The following is a 16,208-nucleotide window of genomic DNA, read 5'->3' on the forward strand; positions in this document are numbered from 1 at the left end:
GCAGGGCAGAGGAGAGGCTGCGGATCAGGACTGGGGGACGTTGGCAGGGCAGGGGAGAGGCTGCGGATCAGGACTGGGGGACATTGGCAGGGCAGGAGCTGCAGATCAGGACTGAGAGGTGTTAGCAGGGAAGAGGCTGCGGATCAGGACTGGGGAGCATTGGCAGAGCTGGGGGTTGGGACCAGACTCCGGGAGTCTGTCAGTCTGGTTTTTAGAGCTAGGAGATGGATTAGGCATTTGCCCCATGGCACTCTCTGCCAGACCCCTCAGTATCGCTCCTTTGCCTTTGTGAGTACTAAAAATCACTGTGGGGGGGGACATCAGACAAATCCTGTGGTAGCAGAGCTGGGTTAAATGGGAGCCTCCCTCAGTGAGCCCCTGCAGCCCAGCACTGCTGCCCTGGCCAGTGGGGGAAGGAACCCAGGTGGTTTCCTTTGGGAAATCAGTCTGCCTGGGCCAGCCCATCCTTTACGTAGGAAGGGGAATTGGAGATCTCACTGGCTCGTTTGACCTCCCCACATCCTCCCCATGTTGGACTCTCCGCTGGAGCCGCAGACCTGCCCTGGGGTATCCACTCCCCTCAGCCCTGCGTGGGGATGACAGGAGCTGGGCCTCACGATTAACTGTGCATCAGGTGTGGCGAAGGTATCTGGGATCACATAGCCAGTTAGTGGCAGAGCCGGAATCAGAGCCCAGGTCTCCTAAGCGAGGTCTGGCTGGGTGGGGGTCTCACCTCCTGCCTTCTCCTCCCGGCAGCATTACACCACGGACGCCGACGGGCTCTGCACACGCCTCATCAAACCCAAACTCATGGAGGGGACGATAGCGGCTCAGGATGAGTTCTCCAGAAGTGAGTGCATCCCCGAGCGAGGCACAGCACCGTCAGCAGCTCCCCTTTCCCCCCAATCCATCCCAGCTGGTCTCTTTGCCTGCTCACTTCTTCCTTCTCCTTCTAGGCGGCTGGGCCCTCAACATGAAGGACCTGAAGCTTCTGCAGACCATCGGCAAAGGGGAGTTTGGAGGTCAGTCGGGCTCAGGCCGTGTGGTCTGCCATTGGGGGTGGGGAGGGGAACTAGGGGCTGAGCCCAACCACTCTCCCTCCCCTAGAGGAAGGATCCAGTCTCATGCTGTTATAGCTCTGGGCTCCCTCCGGCTTCTTCCCCACCCTGAGGGTGTGATGCTCTTGGGGGGCAGCAGGAATCCAGTCGGTGTCCAGCTGCTCCCTGGCTCTGGTTGCAGTGACCCCTTTGCCCATTACCGGCACCTCCAGCTGAGGCTTCCGAAGCTCTTCGGGGCTGTGATGAGTTCAGTGTCTTGGCCCACCAGTGCAGCAGGTTGGCTTAGCTCTTACCCCCACGTCACCCCGAGGTCAGAGGCTGCTCTTGTCCCCATGTTACGAGTTGGAGGAGAGTGAGGTGCAGAGGGGGACTTGGCTAAGGTCGCATGGTTGGGATTAGAACTCGGGACTTCTTAATCTGAGCCTGAATCCCAAACTGATTCTCCCCCAGCGAGTAAATCTGCAAGGTCTGGGCTGGGCGGGGGGCAGTCTGGGGGATTCCCCATGTAGGGAGAAGGGGGCGCCGATGTTCTTGGGTGCCTTCAGTCCATGTCTCCTCTTCTCAGATGTGCTGCTGGGCGATTACCGTGGCAACAAGGTCGCCGTGAAGTGCATTAAACACGATGCCACTGCGCAGGCCTTTCTGGCGGAGGCCTCGGTGATGACGTGAGTGTCGCAGGGGGCTGGGAGGTCATGCGCTCCCGGAGGAGAGAGAGAGAAAATGTGCCCTCCCCCCCCCCCCGGATGGGAGAGCGGGGCAGGGGACAGGGAGCCCTCATCCGGTGGTGACAGGAGACGGAAGTGGGGTTCGGGAGCGTGTGGAGAGCAGGCCTAGGGCAGTGGAGTGGGGTGGTTCTGGGGGAGGGAGAGCCCTCTGGTGTAACTGGGGTTTGGGTGGATGGCACGTGGTAATGGCAAGCTGCCCAGAGCCAACTTTGTGTCTGCAGCGATGTCCCTGTGCCCTGGGGGGTGGGCACTGGCTGGGGCCAGCGCAGATCTGCCCGCTGCTGTCTGGCTCTAAGCTAGCACCCCATGGCTTTGCAGGCAACTCCGACACAGCAACCTGGTACAGCTGCTGGGGGTGATCGTGGAGGAGAAGAGTGGTCTCTACATCGTCACTGAATACATGGCAAAGGTGAGACCCTGCGGCCGGGGGAGCCAGCCGGTCCCTGGGAGCCTGTGTGAGGTCTGGCAGCAGGGATCAAACAGGCTCCATGCTAAATACAACAGCCCCCCTCCCTGGCACTGAGAGCAGAACTCGCCTGCTGAGCTCCAGCAGACCCGGCCGTCCCTGCTCCCACCTCCCAACCTGCCCCCAGAAGTTTGCCAGTGCACGTGGGAAGCAGCTCAGCCAATAGAAAGCTGCCCAGGCTTGGATTCCTCCTTCCCTTTAGCTGCACCTTCATTCCACCCTGGCATGTGCCCGCATCTGCAGCACCCCACCAAGCTGCTTCCCAGGCGCCCTACAACAGCCATGGTAACACCCGCCCGCCGAGCGCATCCATGAGTCGCTGATGCCCCAGGACGCGTCTGTGTCCGGCACTGGGAAAGATGCTTCAGGGACTCCTGGCAAATCCCGGGCACCTCCTGGTGCATTATGGGTCCTGTGAATGGAGACGGTAGCCCCCCTGCAGTGGGAGGTTGGGACCCGCTGGAGCGCTGGCTGCAGTCGTCTCTCCACAGGCGCTTGGGGATGGGGCCTGGTGTTACTAGTGCTTAGGCACAAACAGGAAGCCCCGGCACGAGCACCTACTGGGGGCAGGTTTGGGAAGGTCCCCACTGAGCATTGCCCCACAGTGGCTTAGAGCAGGGGTGATACAGGGAGGCGGCAGGGGGCGCTCAGCTGGGAGGCCTCAGCTTGGGACAGGCACTATGGGCAATTGCCTGTTTGACATGGCCCCTGCAGTCAGCGCCACCGGTGCTTTGTGGGGATTGGTCTGTTACTGACTGAGAGAAGAGCCACCTGCTCCCCCAGCACTGCCGAGGAGTCTTCCATCCTCCTCCGGATCCAACCGGGCTCTGCTCCGCTTGGGCAGGGCGCCAGGGGGCTGTCGAGGCAGTGTCAGGGGTTAGAAGGTGGGCTCTGATGGTCCTGTCTTGCTCTCTCACCAGGGAAGCCTAGTCGATTACCTGCGATCCCGAGGGAGATCTGTGCTGGGGGGCGACTGCCTGCTGAAGTTCTGCTTGTAAGTACGCAGCTGGGCCTCCATGACCCAGGTCCCTGAGCACATGGTGGGGTAGCCAGGAGTTCTCACTGACGATCTGCCCCCGCATGCCCCTGAGTCTCTGATGATGGTAACGCTCTGTGCTTCTCCTCACTCCTCCCCTGCGAGGATTTCAAAGCGCTTTACGGGTGTTATGAGCTGAGCCTCCCAGCCCACCTCCTGTGGAGGATGATGGAGCAGCTCAGGCAAACAGGAGTTAGGTGACCCGCAGCCACGCGAAGAATCCAGTAGCAGCGCCAAGAATCCTGACCAGCCCTCCTGACTCTGCCCTGTGAGGATCTAGCTCTTGTGCATGAATGGCACTTTCTTGCACAGCAGATCCGCGCCCTGGGCATCCTGGAGCCTGATTTCTGTCCTGCAATATCCTCCACCTGGCCCTGCAGAGTCAGTACAGCCTCATTCTGTCCCATCTCCTCCATCAGCAGTGTAGCTCGTGACGTTGCAGTCATGTTCCAGGTCTGCCTTTCCACAACTAGCCCAGTCCTGCCCAGGGCTTGCTGCTCCTTGGTAGCGTCTTCCCCCGGCACCAGCTGGCTGAGTATTTCGCAAGCAGCCTAATGAGTTTCTGGTGCTGTAGAGTGACTCACTGTCAGACCCATGGGTGGAGAGGTGGGGCTCACAGCGAACGGGAGGACCGTGCCACGTGGGGATGGTTGATGGGACTCTGATGTACATTCCCCTTTAGGTCACAGGTTCATATCCAGCCAGTGACTTAGTTGTTATGATTGGATGTCTGGTCAGTGGCTTCCGGGAAATGAGTGACGTGGGCCTCAGGCCAGTTCCTAGAAGGTACCAAACCACCACAGTCATTGGCATGAACTGACTTCCTTGGAGGCTGTGGATTGAATGATCGGTGGGGAGTCCCTCCAGCCTCACCAGCAGGGGTGGGACACCCTCAGTCTGTAACTGCTGTGGATAAACAGCCAGCAATTAGCCCCGAGCCCTGCTGGGTGCCTAAGCCTGACACGCTGTCCCCCACCCCCCAGAGATGTCTGTGAAGCCATGGAGTATCTGGAAGCCAACAACTTTGTCCACCGGGACCTGGCGGCGAGGAACGTGCTAGTCTCAGAGGACAACATCGCCAAAGTCAGCGACTTTGGGCTGACAAAGGAGGCATCGTCCACTCAGGACACGGGGAAGCTGCCGGTGAAATGGACGGCGCCGGAAGCACTTAGAGAAAAGGTGAGTGGGGGTCAGGGCAGGCTCCCCAGCTCCCCACCTCCAAGCGCTGCCTCAGTGATGAAGTGCCAATGGTCCTGTGCTCTGTATATAAGTGGCTAGATTCTGCCTTCCATAGTGACTGGGAGAGCTGGTCATCTGCCTTGCCCAGGGGCTTACTCCTTCTCGGGTGTGCCCGGCTGGGAAGATGCATCTTCCCCTTGCAGGGCCAGACGGGCTTGTGCAAGGCAGGACTCTTCTGCCCCTACGCAGCTCAGAGGACATGGGGGCAGGGGTCCATGGAAGGAAATATTCCTCCTTGTTATGGATGCTGCTGCCCAGGAGGGAGATGGGGGCTCAGTCTCTTAATCCCCCTCCTCTGTGGATTTGGGGAAACTTCTCCAGCATTTGCAGGAGGCCCCAGGCTGCTTGGAGAGCTGCGATGGGGTTATAAATCACCACTGCTGGCTGCAGTAAAGGCAGTTAGCTGAAAGCCAGGGTGGAGCCTGGATTCTCCTCTCCTCCCAGCAGAGGGCACTCTCTCCAGCATGTGCAGGCAGGCACTGCAGCACTGAATCAACCCGGGAGGTTTGACACCCTCCCTGTTCTGGGCGTGGGTCCTCCCCTCCCGCCCCCTGACTGGCCAGCTGCTCCACGCCATCCCCCTGACCCCTTTGCTGCCGGCTCTTTCCCCTGCAGAAATTCTCCACCAAGTCGGACGTGTGGAGCTTCGGGATCCTCCTCTGGGAAATCTACTCCTTCGGGCGAGTGCCTTATCCGAGAATTGTAAGTGAGAGCAACGCCCCGGGGGGCAGCTGCCAGCTCCTTCCCTCCCTCCCTTCCCCCAACCCCACTGCTTGAGCCCGCTTGGGCCTGATCCTGGTGTGGGGGCGGGCGGAGGGGAGGCTCTGGGTTTTTCCACATGCTGCTCGCCGAAGCAGCCCAGTGTCTGTCCCTGTGGAAGTGCAGGAGTCGAGAGGCCAAGGTATCTATCCCACAAGCATGTTTTCCTGTAGACTAGCTTACCAAGGTGTAGTTCCCCCACCCCAGGCTGTTACTGGCTGACCAAGGTGTGTCTGAAGGAGGACAAAGGGGTTGGCTCGACACGCAGCTTCGGAGAGTTGGTTTCCTAGGCGTGGCCAGCTGGGCTCGTCTCCAAGGTCCATCCCGTGCAGCGTCCCATCTCTGCCACTGCTGCAGAGGAAGGCCTAAGAACCCCCAGGAGGAGATGGGCCCCAACCAGCCCCCCACAGAGGTCCATCCGGAGCTCTAGTCAGGTTGCCTTTAGGGCTGAAGCAGGGAGGGTTAATCTCCCTAGGAGCCGAGGGAGAAGCCGACTGATGGGCTGGAAGTGTTAGCCGGCAAAGGCGGAGGAGGACAACTGGCTAAGAGAGTTGATCTGAGGGCTAAGCCAGGAGGGGCTTGACCCCTCTGTCTGCGCTGGTGAGACTCAAAGGGGAGAGGAGGTGAAAGCGTGTGAGCTCCCAGGGCAGGGAACGTGGCCTGTGTCCAGCACTAGCGCTCGGGAGCCTGATCCTGGTAGGTAGGAGCCCCCGGGGGCTACCGCAGTATGACTGAGGGGCCAGGGGCTTAAGGAGCCGTCTTCCCAGCCTCCCTCTCCCTCACAGCCTCTGAAGGACGTCGTTCCCCGCGTGGAGAAGGGGTACAAGATGGATGCCCCCGACGGCTGCCCCCTGGTTGTCTACGAGGTGATGAAAAACTGCTGGACCCTGGACCCCATCATCCGGCCTTCCTTCCACCAACTACGGGAACAGCTAGAGCATATCAAAGGCAACGAGCTCTACCTGTGAGACGGGGGGGCGGGGCTTCCTCAAGACATCCCCCCCTTCTCCCTTCGGTCCTGCCCCACCCCCCTGCTCAGGTAGCGGGGGTGGGGGAGGGGCCAGATAGGGGAGGGGCGAAGGACTGAGCGAGCTGCTGGACCTGCTCCACCCATGGAACTATCCTAGAGAGACATATTGGACTTGTGCATATCCCCGCCCTGGCTCTGCCTCCCCTTCCCCGGGTCGCTTAGGCTGGGCTGGCTGGAGATGCGGGAGTGAGATGGATTGATCAAGGCTGCCCCCACCACCTTGTCCCTGTAGAAACCAAACTGGGGAGGGAATCCTACTATTTTAGTGGCATGTTGTTACCCCCACACTCCCTCCCTGCCCCCAACCGCCGATCCTTCCCCATAGTTTCTCTTCCTTGATTTCTCCCTGGAATCACATCTCTGTTTCTCCAACTCACAGGATCGCAACAGAGGGGACAGGGTGGGGACGACTGAGGAGGGAAGCCAGGCCGGGGGATGGGGGAGAGGATAAATGGGGGACGCCTTACTGCTGCAGGTATTTCCTGCTCCTCACACGAGTCCTGCGATTGCTTAAAAACTTCCGAGTCAGTTGTTTTCTCTGGGTTTTTTTCGGTTATTTTTTATTATTTCAAATGGAAACGGGCCAGCCAAGTGCTGGGGTTTTACTAAAGTACGAATCTCTTATTTTTTAATGTAATTGAAAAAAAAATTTAAAAAAAGGTTTAAAAAAGAGAGAAATGGACCCACCCGAAAGGAAGGAAAATCCCAAATCTGCTAACTGACTGGGTGAAATAACTGAGACACCAAGGGTGATTGTTGAATTGTTTCGCTTTAACTTGTTGCAGTGTTTTGCATGCCATCTCCAGAGGCCTTTTCCAGTCCTGTCCAGTGCTTTATTCTCATGTAATGCTGCCAACTGTGAGATTAAACTGTAATAAAACCATTCCATATGGACACACACCTCCATGCTTCCCCAGGTGTCTTTCTCTGCCTCCTCACTAGGGAGTGCACCTCAGCCACAGGCCAGCCTCAGAGAGAAGAGCGCTGCACTGCCAGACGTCGACAGTGAGTCATGATGGGGATGTGTCCCGCGTCTGGTGTTTTACCACCCGCAGGACCCAACTGCCATCTGCATGTCTTGTCCAAATCCTTTCCTGTAACGAACACCCAGGTATACGAAAACCTGCCTCTTACATAGCCCCTTTCAGCAGCAGATCTCTGTGCTTTGTGGGGGGAGAGGAGGGGTTACAGATGGGAAATGGAGGCACAGCGAGATTTCATAGAATCATAGAATAGCAGGGTTGGAAGGGACCTCAGGAGGTCATCTAGTCCAACCCCTGCTCAAAGCAGGGCCACTCCCCAGACAAATATTTACCCCAGTTTCCTAAACAGCCCCCTCAAGGATTGAGCTTGCAATCCTGGGTTTAGCAGGTCAATGCTCAAACCACTGAGCTATCCCTCCCCCTCAATGACTTGCCCTTGGTTGCTCAGGGCGTCTGAGACAGGTCTGGCCCTTGAACCCGGGGCTCTAGAGTTCTGATCCGGTACTTTGAACACCAGGCCGTTCCTTTGTTAAGCAAAATCCTGTGTGAATAGCTGGGTGTTGCACTGTCCCTGGGACGTCGTCAGCCTCGGATCCGAACGGTCCTGCAAGGGGAAGCAAAATGGCTCCTGAAAGGTCAGACCTAATGACTCATAATGTAATCCCCAGTGAGGTCCGCAGGGGGTCTGGAAAGGGGGAGATGGCATTGTAGGTATTGGGGGCCAGGCTGCGTGAAGTGGGTTGGCTCTTCAGCGGTTTGCAGAGAGCGCACAGCAATGTAGCATACTCCACATGTTCAGAGGAGGGGCGGGCAAGGTGTATGGAACAGGCATCTTGTTGCAGCCCTGAAGCTAACCCCAGTGAATGAGCATTGAAGGAGTCTGGTGCAGAGGTGGCAAAGGACTCCATTTGAACTGGGAAACGATCAAACTTGCTAATCGAGATGATCACTGATGGCAGAGGCCGGATCAGGCCATTACTTGGGCCATCTAGGAGCAGATGGGCAGAGCTGTAGGGGTTTGCGTTAGGAGCCCACCTGTTCGATGGGATGGGCTCTAGCTCGAATACTCCTGTGCTGTCTAGTTTTCTTTAGCCGTCTGGGTGGTGTTTCTCTGCCTATCTCCCAGGTAGGGAACATCAACACCCCAACTACAGTCAGATAAAAGGCTGTGCCTTGAGCTCCGTTGACAAGCCCAGGCCTGTTTCCCTTCTGAGTTATCTGTGGTTAGAAGTTTGTGCAGATCTACCCTTGTCTGGCACATCTGGGTGACGATGATTGTCCACAGAATGGCCATATTGCAGGTATATTGAGGGCACAATTAAGAAGAGGTGTGTGCGGAAGCATTGCTTTTATTTTTACACCTGGTTAGTTGCTTCTCTGCTGCACTCACCCCTGGGGCCTGATGCTGGTCTCTCTCCCACCAGGGTAATTGCTGACCTCATTGGTGTTAATCCTGGCATAGGCCAGTGCAAGTGTGATGGGAAGGAATATTAACACCTTGCTCTCTTCAGCCCTCGATCTCAAAGTATTTTCCCAAGGAGTTAAGTCATTAATCCTATTTCACAGCTGGACAGACTGAGCCAGAGACATGCCTGTGTTCTTTGCAGTAAGAGTGGGGTTTTCACAAGGGCCACAGCTGTTCTGCAGGGTGCCCAAGGTCATAGGCAGAGTTGGGACTAGAACTCTGGTCTGCTTTGAGGTACTAGTCCAGTGCACTAGTCACTGAGCCAGGCCAGCTCTTAAGCTTTCATGCCTTGTCTGTTGTATAAAGTTATTGGTCGCTTACAATATCTGAGCAATGGGTGTAACTGCATCAAGGTTGAATGTGGTTTAGCTGCACGTGTGGGCAAGGGGATAGCTGCGAGGAGCAGCGAAAATGTGTCTGTCTCCAGCTCAGCTGCACCTGTTGCTCACACCAGGTAAATGGACAGACTGGAACAGCTTTGCCATTTTATGACCAGCTTGTTCCGCCAGCTTTCGATGGCTGCGGTGAGATTGAGCCAGATTCTTGTGGGAGTTTGAATCCACCTATATCAGATCTGGCTTTAGACTGTAGTCTCATGTGCAAGACAGGGTGGCTGTTTAAAGACCAGTTAAGCTCTTCAGTTTTGCTCAGTCCTTTCCAAGGTTGTAGTTCCCCTGTCTCTGCAGGAATTACCTGTGTGTGTCATCCCGGCCACGTCTCGCCTTGTGGTTTCCCTGCTTCCTTGTGGCAGTGAGACAGTGACTAACAGCAGCTGCGGCAGGATGGGGAAAGTTTTTCTTGTCCCACCAGTTTTCAAGATTCTGAAATTTGTTCCCATTCTGAATTGGGTGGGGTGGGGATCGGGGGGGAAAGTCTAGCTCAAAAAGTGTTGCAAGTTGATAAACCGGGGGGAGGGGATTCCGATCAGATCAACCAAAATGTTTTCTTTCAATTTTCACCTGTTTTTTAAACCTTTTTAGTATAAATGGTGAACCATTGAAACCAAAACCCAAACATAGCGGTTTTCAAATTGGCCGCCCCAATTATTTTCACCCAAAAAATGTCTGAAGGGGGGAGATTTGGCACCATCACGCCTTTCTCCCAAGCAGGTTCCGTTTTGTATAAATTGACATTTTCTGATGGAAAAAATGTTCAGCTGGGAAATTCCTGACCGCAGCGTTCTGGCTGCTGATAGCTTGAGGCAGTGGACTGCGAGGTCCTGTGGCTGAGAGGGGATGGAGAAATCTAACCATCTATTCTAGCCTCTATTTTTGCAGCTGCCTTATGTCAGACTCTCCTACGCCTGAGTCATTTTTTAGGTTGTCTCCTTGCAGCTTTTCACTTGAATTATGTTTTAAATACAAAGTGAATTAGTGATCATAAAAGGGACACAGCTAACCCGCGTGGAAGCTGGCATCCTTTATACATAAGGCAAACACCGCCTGGGCAGCAATAACTTAACACCCTCCCAGTGTTTCCTCAGCTATGTTGCAAACTCAGGAGGAACCCAGCCTGATCTTTTGGTTTGTGATGTCATGGTGCTGTCTTGTGGGTGATCAACAAAGAAGATAAGGGAACTGCTACTAGTGCTAGCTAGGGAAGTTGTTTAACTCAAGAGCATCATAGCCCCTTGCTGAAACCCTGAGCCAACCCCATCCCTCCCTCCTATGCACTCTCCCAATAGCCTCTACTCTATGATCTTCCCCCTCTCCTCTAATTTTGCTGCTGCTTCAGGCTGAACTCATAACCAGCAAAGCTAGGCTGAGGCAGGTCTCTACCTGCAGCTGGATTCTAAGAGAACAGTGTGTGAGGTCGGGATCTTCCCATGCAGATGCACTGAGGGGCTGGGAAGTCTGGGCTAAGGCACTGTTTTTGTGTGGCCGTGTTGGCTTCAGTTAGAAGCTGCAGGAGAGATGGAAGGGAGCGTTGGGAGCTGCTGGAGTTGGGGGTTCATGAAAAGGCGGGAGGCAGCTGTGCTGCCGGGAGGCTCTCTGGGCTGAGAGGTAGCAGGGCTGGTGTGGAGGCAGGATTGAGGACTCAGGGCTGCAGAATCCATGTGCCTGATGGACTGGCACAGACGCCCCTGGGGCTCATGTTGGTGGGGGGTGGGAGACACTACCAGGTTTCTAAGACATGAGGCTTTGTGGGTGCCTGGCATCTGCTCAGTCCCCTGGCTGAGCAGACGTATGCTGCTGGCCCAGTGGTAGCGTGGGGCCTCCAGCGGCCACTTGTTTGCTTGTATGTGCCTGGAGATCAAGCAGGGAACCCTGCCCCCCACCCCTCCGACACCCATGAGGAGGGTCCTCTCTGAGCTGAGGTGGATCCCTCCTGGGGTGGGATAATAGCAGAGTCCAGATCAGAGGAATACAAGACAGGAACAATTCTAGCCTGGGTGTTCTAAGGATGCTGGGTCACAGCTGTGCCTGCTGTGACAAACTTTTTTTTTTTTTTTTTTAGAAGTTTTCTGCCTTAAAAAGCCGCGGTCTGGGTCACCCCATGTCCGCCCTGCAACAAGCTCCCATGCTTGGCGAATTTCTGTTTTTGAATGTGCCGGTGTCTTTATTTATTTGTATTGTGGTAGCACCTCTGCACCCTCGTCATGACACAACAAACACAGAACAGGTCCCTGCCCCGAAGGGCGAACGCTCCAGGAGACCAGGCAGCAGTTGGAGACACAAGATGGCAGATCCCAATGAGACACTGTTGGTCAGCATGAGCAGTTGAATGGTCTCAGCATGCCAGCAGCTGTCACATTTTAGTATCGGTAGGTGCTGAGCTGACATTAGCATCTTCATCTGGTTCCAGCACCCAGGAGGTTCAGAAGCCCTGGGGCTCTCCTCACAGCTCGTGCTTCAGGGTGCTTGGGGCTGCTGGAGAAGGCCAGCCAGGTTGCTCCAGTGTTAGCCGAGTTGCCTGTGGTCACAGCAAGCGTGTTCCTACCACAGTCAGTGCTGCTGAGGTCTGTCCCTGGTGAATATTACCAGTCCCAGCCTTTCCCCTGCATCACCTTTGGGAAGCTGGAACCTGCTGCAGTCGTTTCAAAATCCAGCCCTCAGCTTGAGAGAGGGGCAAGGTTCTAGCAGGGGGGACAACAGAAGAAGCAGCCCTGTAGAAAGGGGTGGGCTGAGAGAACGGAGGAACCTCCAAGGGATGCTGTGCCGGGAGCTGTGCCGCTTCACTGGGGGATGATCACCTGCCTTTTGGAAGGACATGCAGGGCAGCGAGGAGTAAGAGAGGAATATGAGTGTAACCACTGGGTGTCTCTGTGGCTGCGTGCTGGGGGAAGGGCTGCCTTCTGCTGCGATGAGACCAAAGTAATCCCCTATCTCTTAGGCGTCCATAGGATCCTTGCAGAAAGTGAGCCATGCAGAAGGCCCATGGGCCTGTCTTGTCCACCCCTCTCGCTCCCGCCCCTGGCCTAGCAGCTGTTTGTTTTAGATCCCAATTCTGAATCGCTCATGGATGGAGATGAGCCGATTCTCCCAGCTGGAGCAAGAACAGACAGGGACCGGGCCGCTTCCTGCCCAGACAGAGCTTGAACTCCATCAGCTGGCCAAGCCAGCCCTGCCCCTGGCCCTAAGAGGATGCTGAGGGCTCTCCTTCCCTAAGGGATGATGGGGAGCTTTCCCATCCTCTCGGAGCTGGCTGCAGGTAGGGACCCTGGCTCTGTGCACCTGTGATGGGGTCGGCCGTGCTGCACCCCTATCTCTTCCAGGAGCACAGGCTGCTCTGAGCCCATGTGCTGGCAAACACCTCGCTGTCGTTTATTTACAGGATTTCAAGCCCTCCACCAATCCAGAGCAGCGTCTCCATGCATTTACACTCTGTATCTCCAAAGGGGGGCAGGTATCGACTCCGAGGACCCCATTGGCCAGGTTTTTCTAGTCTTCTGGTTCAGTCCGTCTCTTCCCCCATTCATGTCATCCCATGACCTCTTATCCAGCTTCCCTGTGAATGGGCTTATTGGCTCAGTGACTCACTGGCCCTAGTCTCTGGCTAATTTGGCCTTCTCTAATTAGCACTAATAGTGACCTGCCTGCAGGCCCAGCCTCAGCACACCAGCCCCAGCACCCTGTTATCGCGGTAAATGAAGGGCTGCATCAGGCTCATTTGCCCTCCCACAGTGCACTGCGGCACAAGCACCCTGCCTTCCTGCCTGAGCTCTTCACATCACGGCCTGGGGGGCTGCAGCACCGAGCGGGGGGGTGAGAAGCTCCTGAGTTCACTGAATGGCCTTGGCCAAGTCATTTAGCCCCAGATCCTCATAGGGCTTTAGGCTCCTAATGTCTATTGCTTTCAGTGGAAGTTAGGAGCCTCAAGCCCTTTGAAGATTGAGGCTTTCACTGCTCCATCCTCAGTTTGACCCTCTAAAGAAGGGCTGAGAATGCTCCCCACCCCAAGTCCCATGCTGGGGTACTGTGACGATTACTCCGTTGGTGTCTGCCCAGCTCTTTGAGGTATGGGAAGCGCTAAGCATGATTGGAGGCAGAACAGGCACTGGCCTAAGGGCCTGGCCTTCAAGCGAAGCAAAGGGCTACAAAGTACGCTGTGCCTGCCGGCATTGGTGAGCGGGGCTGCTGTAGCTTTCTAGCACAGCAGAAATGCTGAGGCAGTGTATGCATGTCCCCACGCTCCTCCTGTGTCTGCCACACTCAGGCCCTCACTTGCTTACGAGTCAAACAGCCCTGAACTTGCAAGAATTAAACTAGTTAAGTAAATTCCAGGGAGGGGATTCCTGCCTCTTTATCCATCTCCCTTACTGACAATTGCCTAGGCAAAGTCCAGGCTCTGTCATGCTCAGCACCTACCTTCTGGCTGAGTTGGGTTTGATAGGGAGCCGAGCTCTATGGGGAGCTAAGATCTGGGGGTGAAGCCATCCCTGAAGATCCTGCGCATGGCAGCAAAGTGGCAGGACGCTTTGGGGAATTTCTGTGGTGCAACATAAGAGACGCGTCTGCCTGCCAGAGGCCAGCAAAGATGTAGGGCAGCAAGAGGAGAACTGGTGGGGCTGAGGGCAGAAACTGGTGCAGTGATGAAATCAGGTACAAAGCCAAAACTAATCAAGGAGCGAAATCAGGGACCAGGTGTCCAAAAAAGAGAGGGTGCTGTCAGGTGGCAAAGAAATTCACAGCCCTGCCATACTAGAAACAGCAATCAATGCCTGGATTGCACATAATGGGACATGAAGCACAGGGTGAGAGCTGATGGATGGGGCTAAAAAAAGGCCATTCTTTCACCTTACCCCTTCTATCCCCCTCTCTGACTCACTGTTGGGACATATTTGCCAGCGTGTGCTAGAGACTCATCTGATCTCTTTTGCAGGGGTAAATCCCATTAATAGCATAGTGTCTTATTATTTAGATGTGCGGCATGGCACTTTATGATCCAGCAGGCATGACATTCAAATCAATACATGGCACGTTATTAGTGTGGGCTCTTGCAAGTTGGTTTTCCAGTGGTGGAGACATCAATAAGGCTGAGTTCGGGGTGTGTGTGTGTGTGTGTGTATGTGTGTGTGTGTGTGACTTGCTTTATTTACACCGGTCCCTGAACAGAGGTGGACACAAACAGCACACAGTCAGCCCCCTCGTTAAGCAAGCTCAGCTCAAAGATCAGTGTCTGGTTCCTAGGCAGCAACTGTACCCCAAGACTCAACTCTAGTTAGACTGAGACAGAGAGCAATCTCCCCTGTGTTTGCAACCGCTCCCCCGGAAGAACGTACATTGAAAAACAAACAGTACCACAGTATTTCCAATGGACAGTCAAGAAAATTAGTTTTAGTTTAGCTGCTGCTCTTTGTATGTATTGAGTAGGGGGAGTTGTGTGCATCTGGTAAGTCAGAGAGGAGGCTGGTGCAGTATCCAAGGCAGGATGTACACAGATGCGTACACATAGAGCAAACCTTGCCCTTCCCCCCAGGCTTGGAAGGCACCACATGCAGTGTGAGGCGCACAATTCTGCTGCACATGTTGATCATGCTGTAATTAGGCTTTCCTTGAGTGGGTCGTCCGAGAGTGCGCTCCCCACCCGCCCCTCACTCCTGTCCCTCTGGACCTTGTCATTGGCCTCTGCGCTGCCCGTCCCTACCCCTGCATAACCCAAGCTTGCTGTGTGACCTGCAGCTAGTCCATTTCTGAACTGCACCCAGGAAACAGCGGTACATGCTCATGCTCCACACCCAGTGGGCCAGTCTGTTTTCCACCCTGGTCCCACAGCCCACCGGGGATATTAGCTGGCAGCTTCTTCACGGAACCGTGAGCAGGGGCCCATCCCCCGATTCCCAATAGGTGCTGGGAGCAGGATACTGGGAATCTAGGTAGGTCATCAGCATGGTGGTGTCAGTGTTGTTGAGGGGGATGGGGTAGGGGGGAGAGTGAGCCTCTTGCATTAATATTTCCTAAAGTGACAGCATTTAAGATTCCAGTTGGTGGAAAATTCTCCAGTGGAATCTTTTTGCCATCAGAAAATGCCAGTTTCATCAGACTTGAAATGGACTGTGAGAACATGTTGATTTCAAAGATGTTGCTGGAAACATGCCTGGTTTCCTGCGAGCCTGCCTGGCTCCTCGGCTGCCCGCCTGGTGGGCTGGGAACCCTGGGAGTATATTTCATTTTGGAAATGCCAAAACATTCCTGCAGCAAAATATTGCAGAGTTAAAATTCCACCCACGCTCCCCCGCCAAATCCAAGTTTTTGGATTTTCATCCCCATTTGGGACTTTTTTTCAAAATATGTCACAGAACTGGACGTCCATTTCACAGCCAGCGCTACTTAAGCTCTCTGTTCAGTTGGAATAACTTCCCCAGGGCAGCATTGGGAGCTCTGTCACTTGGGGAATGACAAAGGACTCCAGACTGTATTGCAGGGATCAATCCTTCATTGACCCTAAGTGGTCCTGTCCATCGCTAACTTCCAGGACTTCAGGCTGTTTTCGATGTCAGAGTGCTAAAATAGTGAGTCAGTGCCTCAGCTGATGTAAACCAGCGTGGCTTCCATTCATGCCAGCTGAGGAGTGGGTCCACTATATGGTCATTTTTATTTTAGCTATCCTAGCATGAAAGCAACTGGGGTTCTCCCCAGCTGAGGGGCCCAGTTGCGAAGCCCCTACTCAGTTTCTACTCACTCCTGTTGACTTCAATTGCAACTCCTGCTACAATCAATCAGCGCAGTAGGACTTGGACCTGGGCCCTAAATGAGTCCATTGTTAATTTCTGAACATTTCCATTGCCGGCACAGGGCCCCCTTTGCATGTGGGATGATTAAACTATCTCCTCCAATTGCCTCCTTGCCCCCAGTGCTTTCCAGAGAGGACAGAGCCACTTGCTGAAACCCAGGTAATGTAACAGTCATAACAATGCTGCCATGGTGTGTTACCTGGCGACAATCTGGTTGTCATGTGGATAAACCACTCTGCCTGTGGCCTGGACATTTATCCATTATGGAGCCAG

The 16,208-nt window shown here is 54.9% G+C and overlaps 1 protein-coding gene across 2 annotated transcripts in view; it reads left to right on the forward strand.

Moving 5' to 3' along the window:
• Positions 1-7,213, forward strand: part of CSK (C-terminal Src kinase) — a 64,679-nt gene extending 57,466 nt beyond the window's left edge. For both annotated transcript variants that reach the window (XM_032799788.2, XM_075069507.1), the window contains exons 6-13: positions 757-850; positions 957-1,022; positions 1,624-1,723; positions 2,102-2,192; positions 3,170-3,243; positions 4,269-4,464; positions 5,140-5,226; positions 6,069-7,213. In XM_032799788.2, coding sequence (XP_032655679.1) covers positions 757-850; positions 957-1,022; positions 1,624-1,723; positions 2,102-2,192; positions 3,170-3,243; positions 4,269-4,464; positions 5,140-5,226; positions 6,069-6,251 — 891 coding nt within the window. In that variant the 3' untranslated portion in view covers positions 6,252-7,213. The remainder of the gene's footprint in view (positions 1-756; positions 851-956; positions 1,023-1,623; positions 1,724-2,101; positions 2,193-3,169; positions 3,244-4,268; positions 4,465-5,139; positions 5,227-6,068) is intronic.
• Positions 7,214-16,208: the final 8,995 nt, after the last annotated feature.

This window comes from Chelonoidis abingdonii, chromosome 9, assembly GCF_003597395.2.
Source record: "Chelonoidis abingdonii isolate Lonesome George chromosome 9, CheloAbing_2.0, whole genome shotgun sequence".
Classification (NCBI taxonomy): Eukaryota; Metazoa; Chordata; order Testudines; family Testudinidae; genus Chelonoidis; species Chelonoidis abingdonii.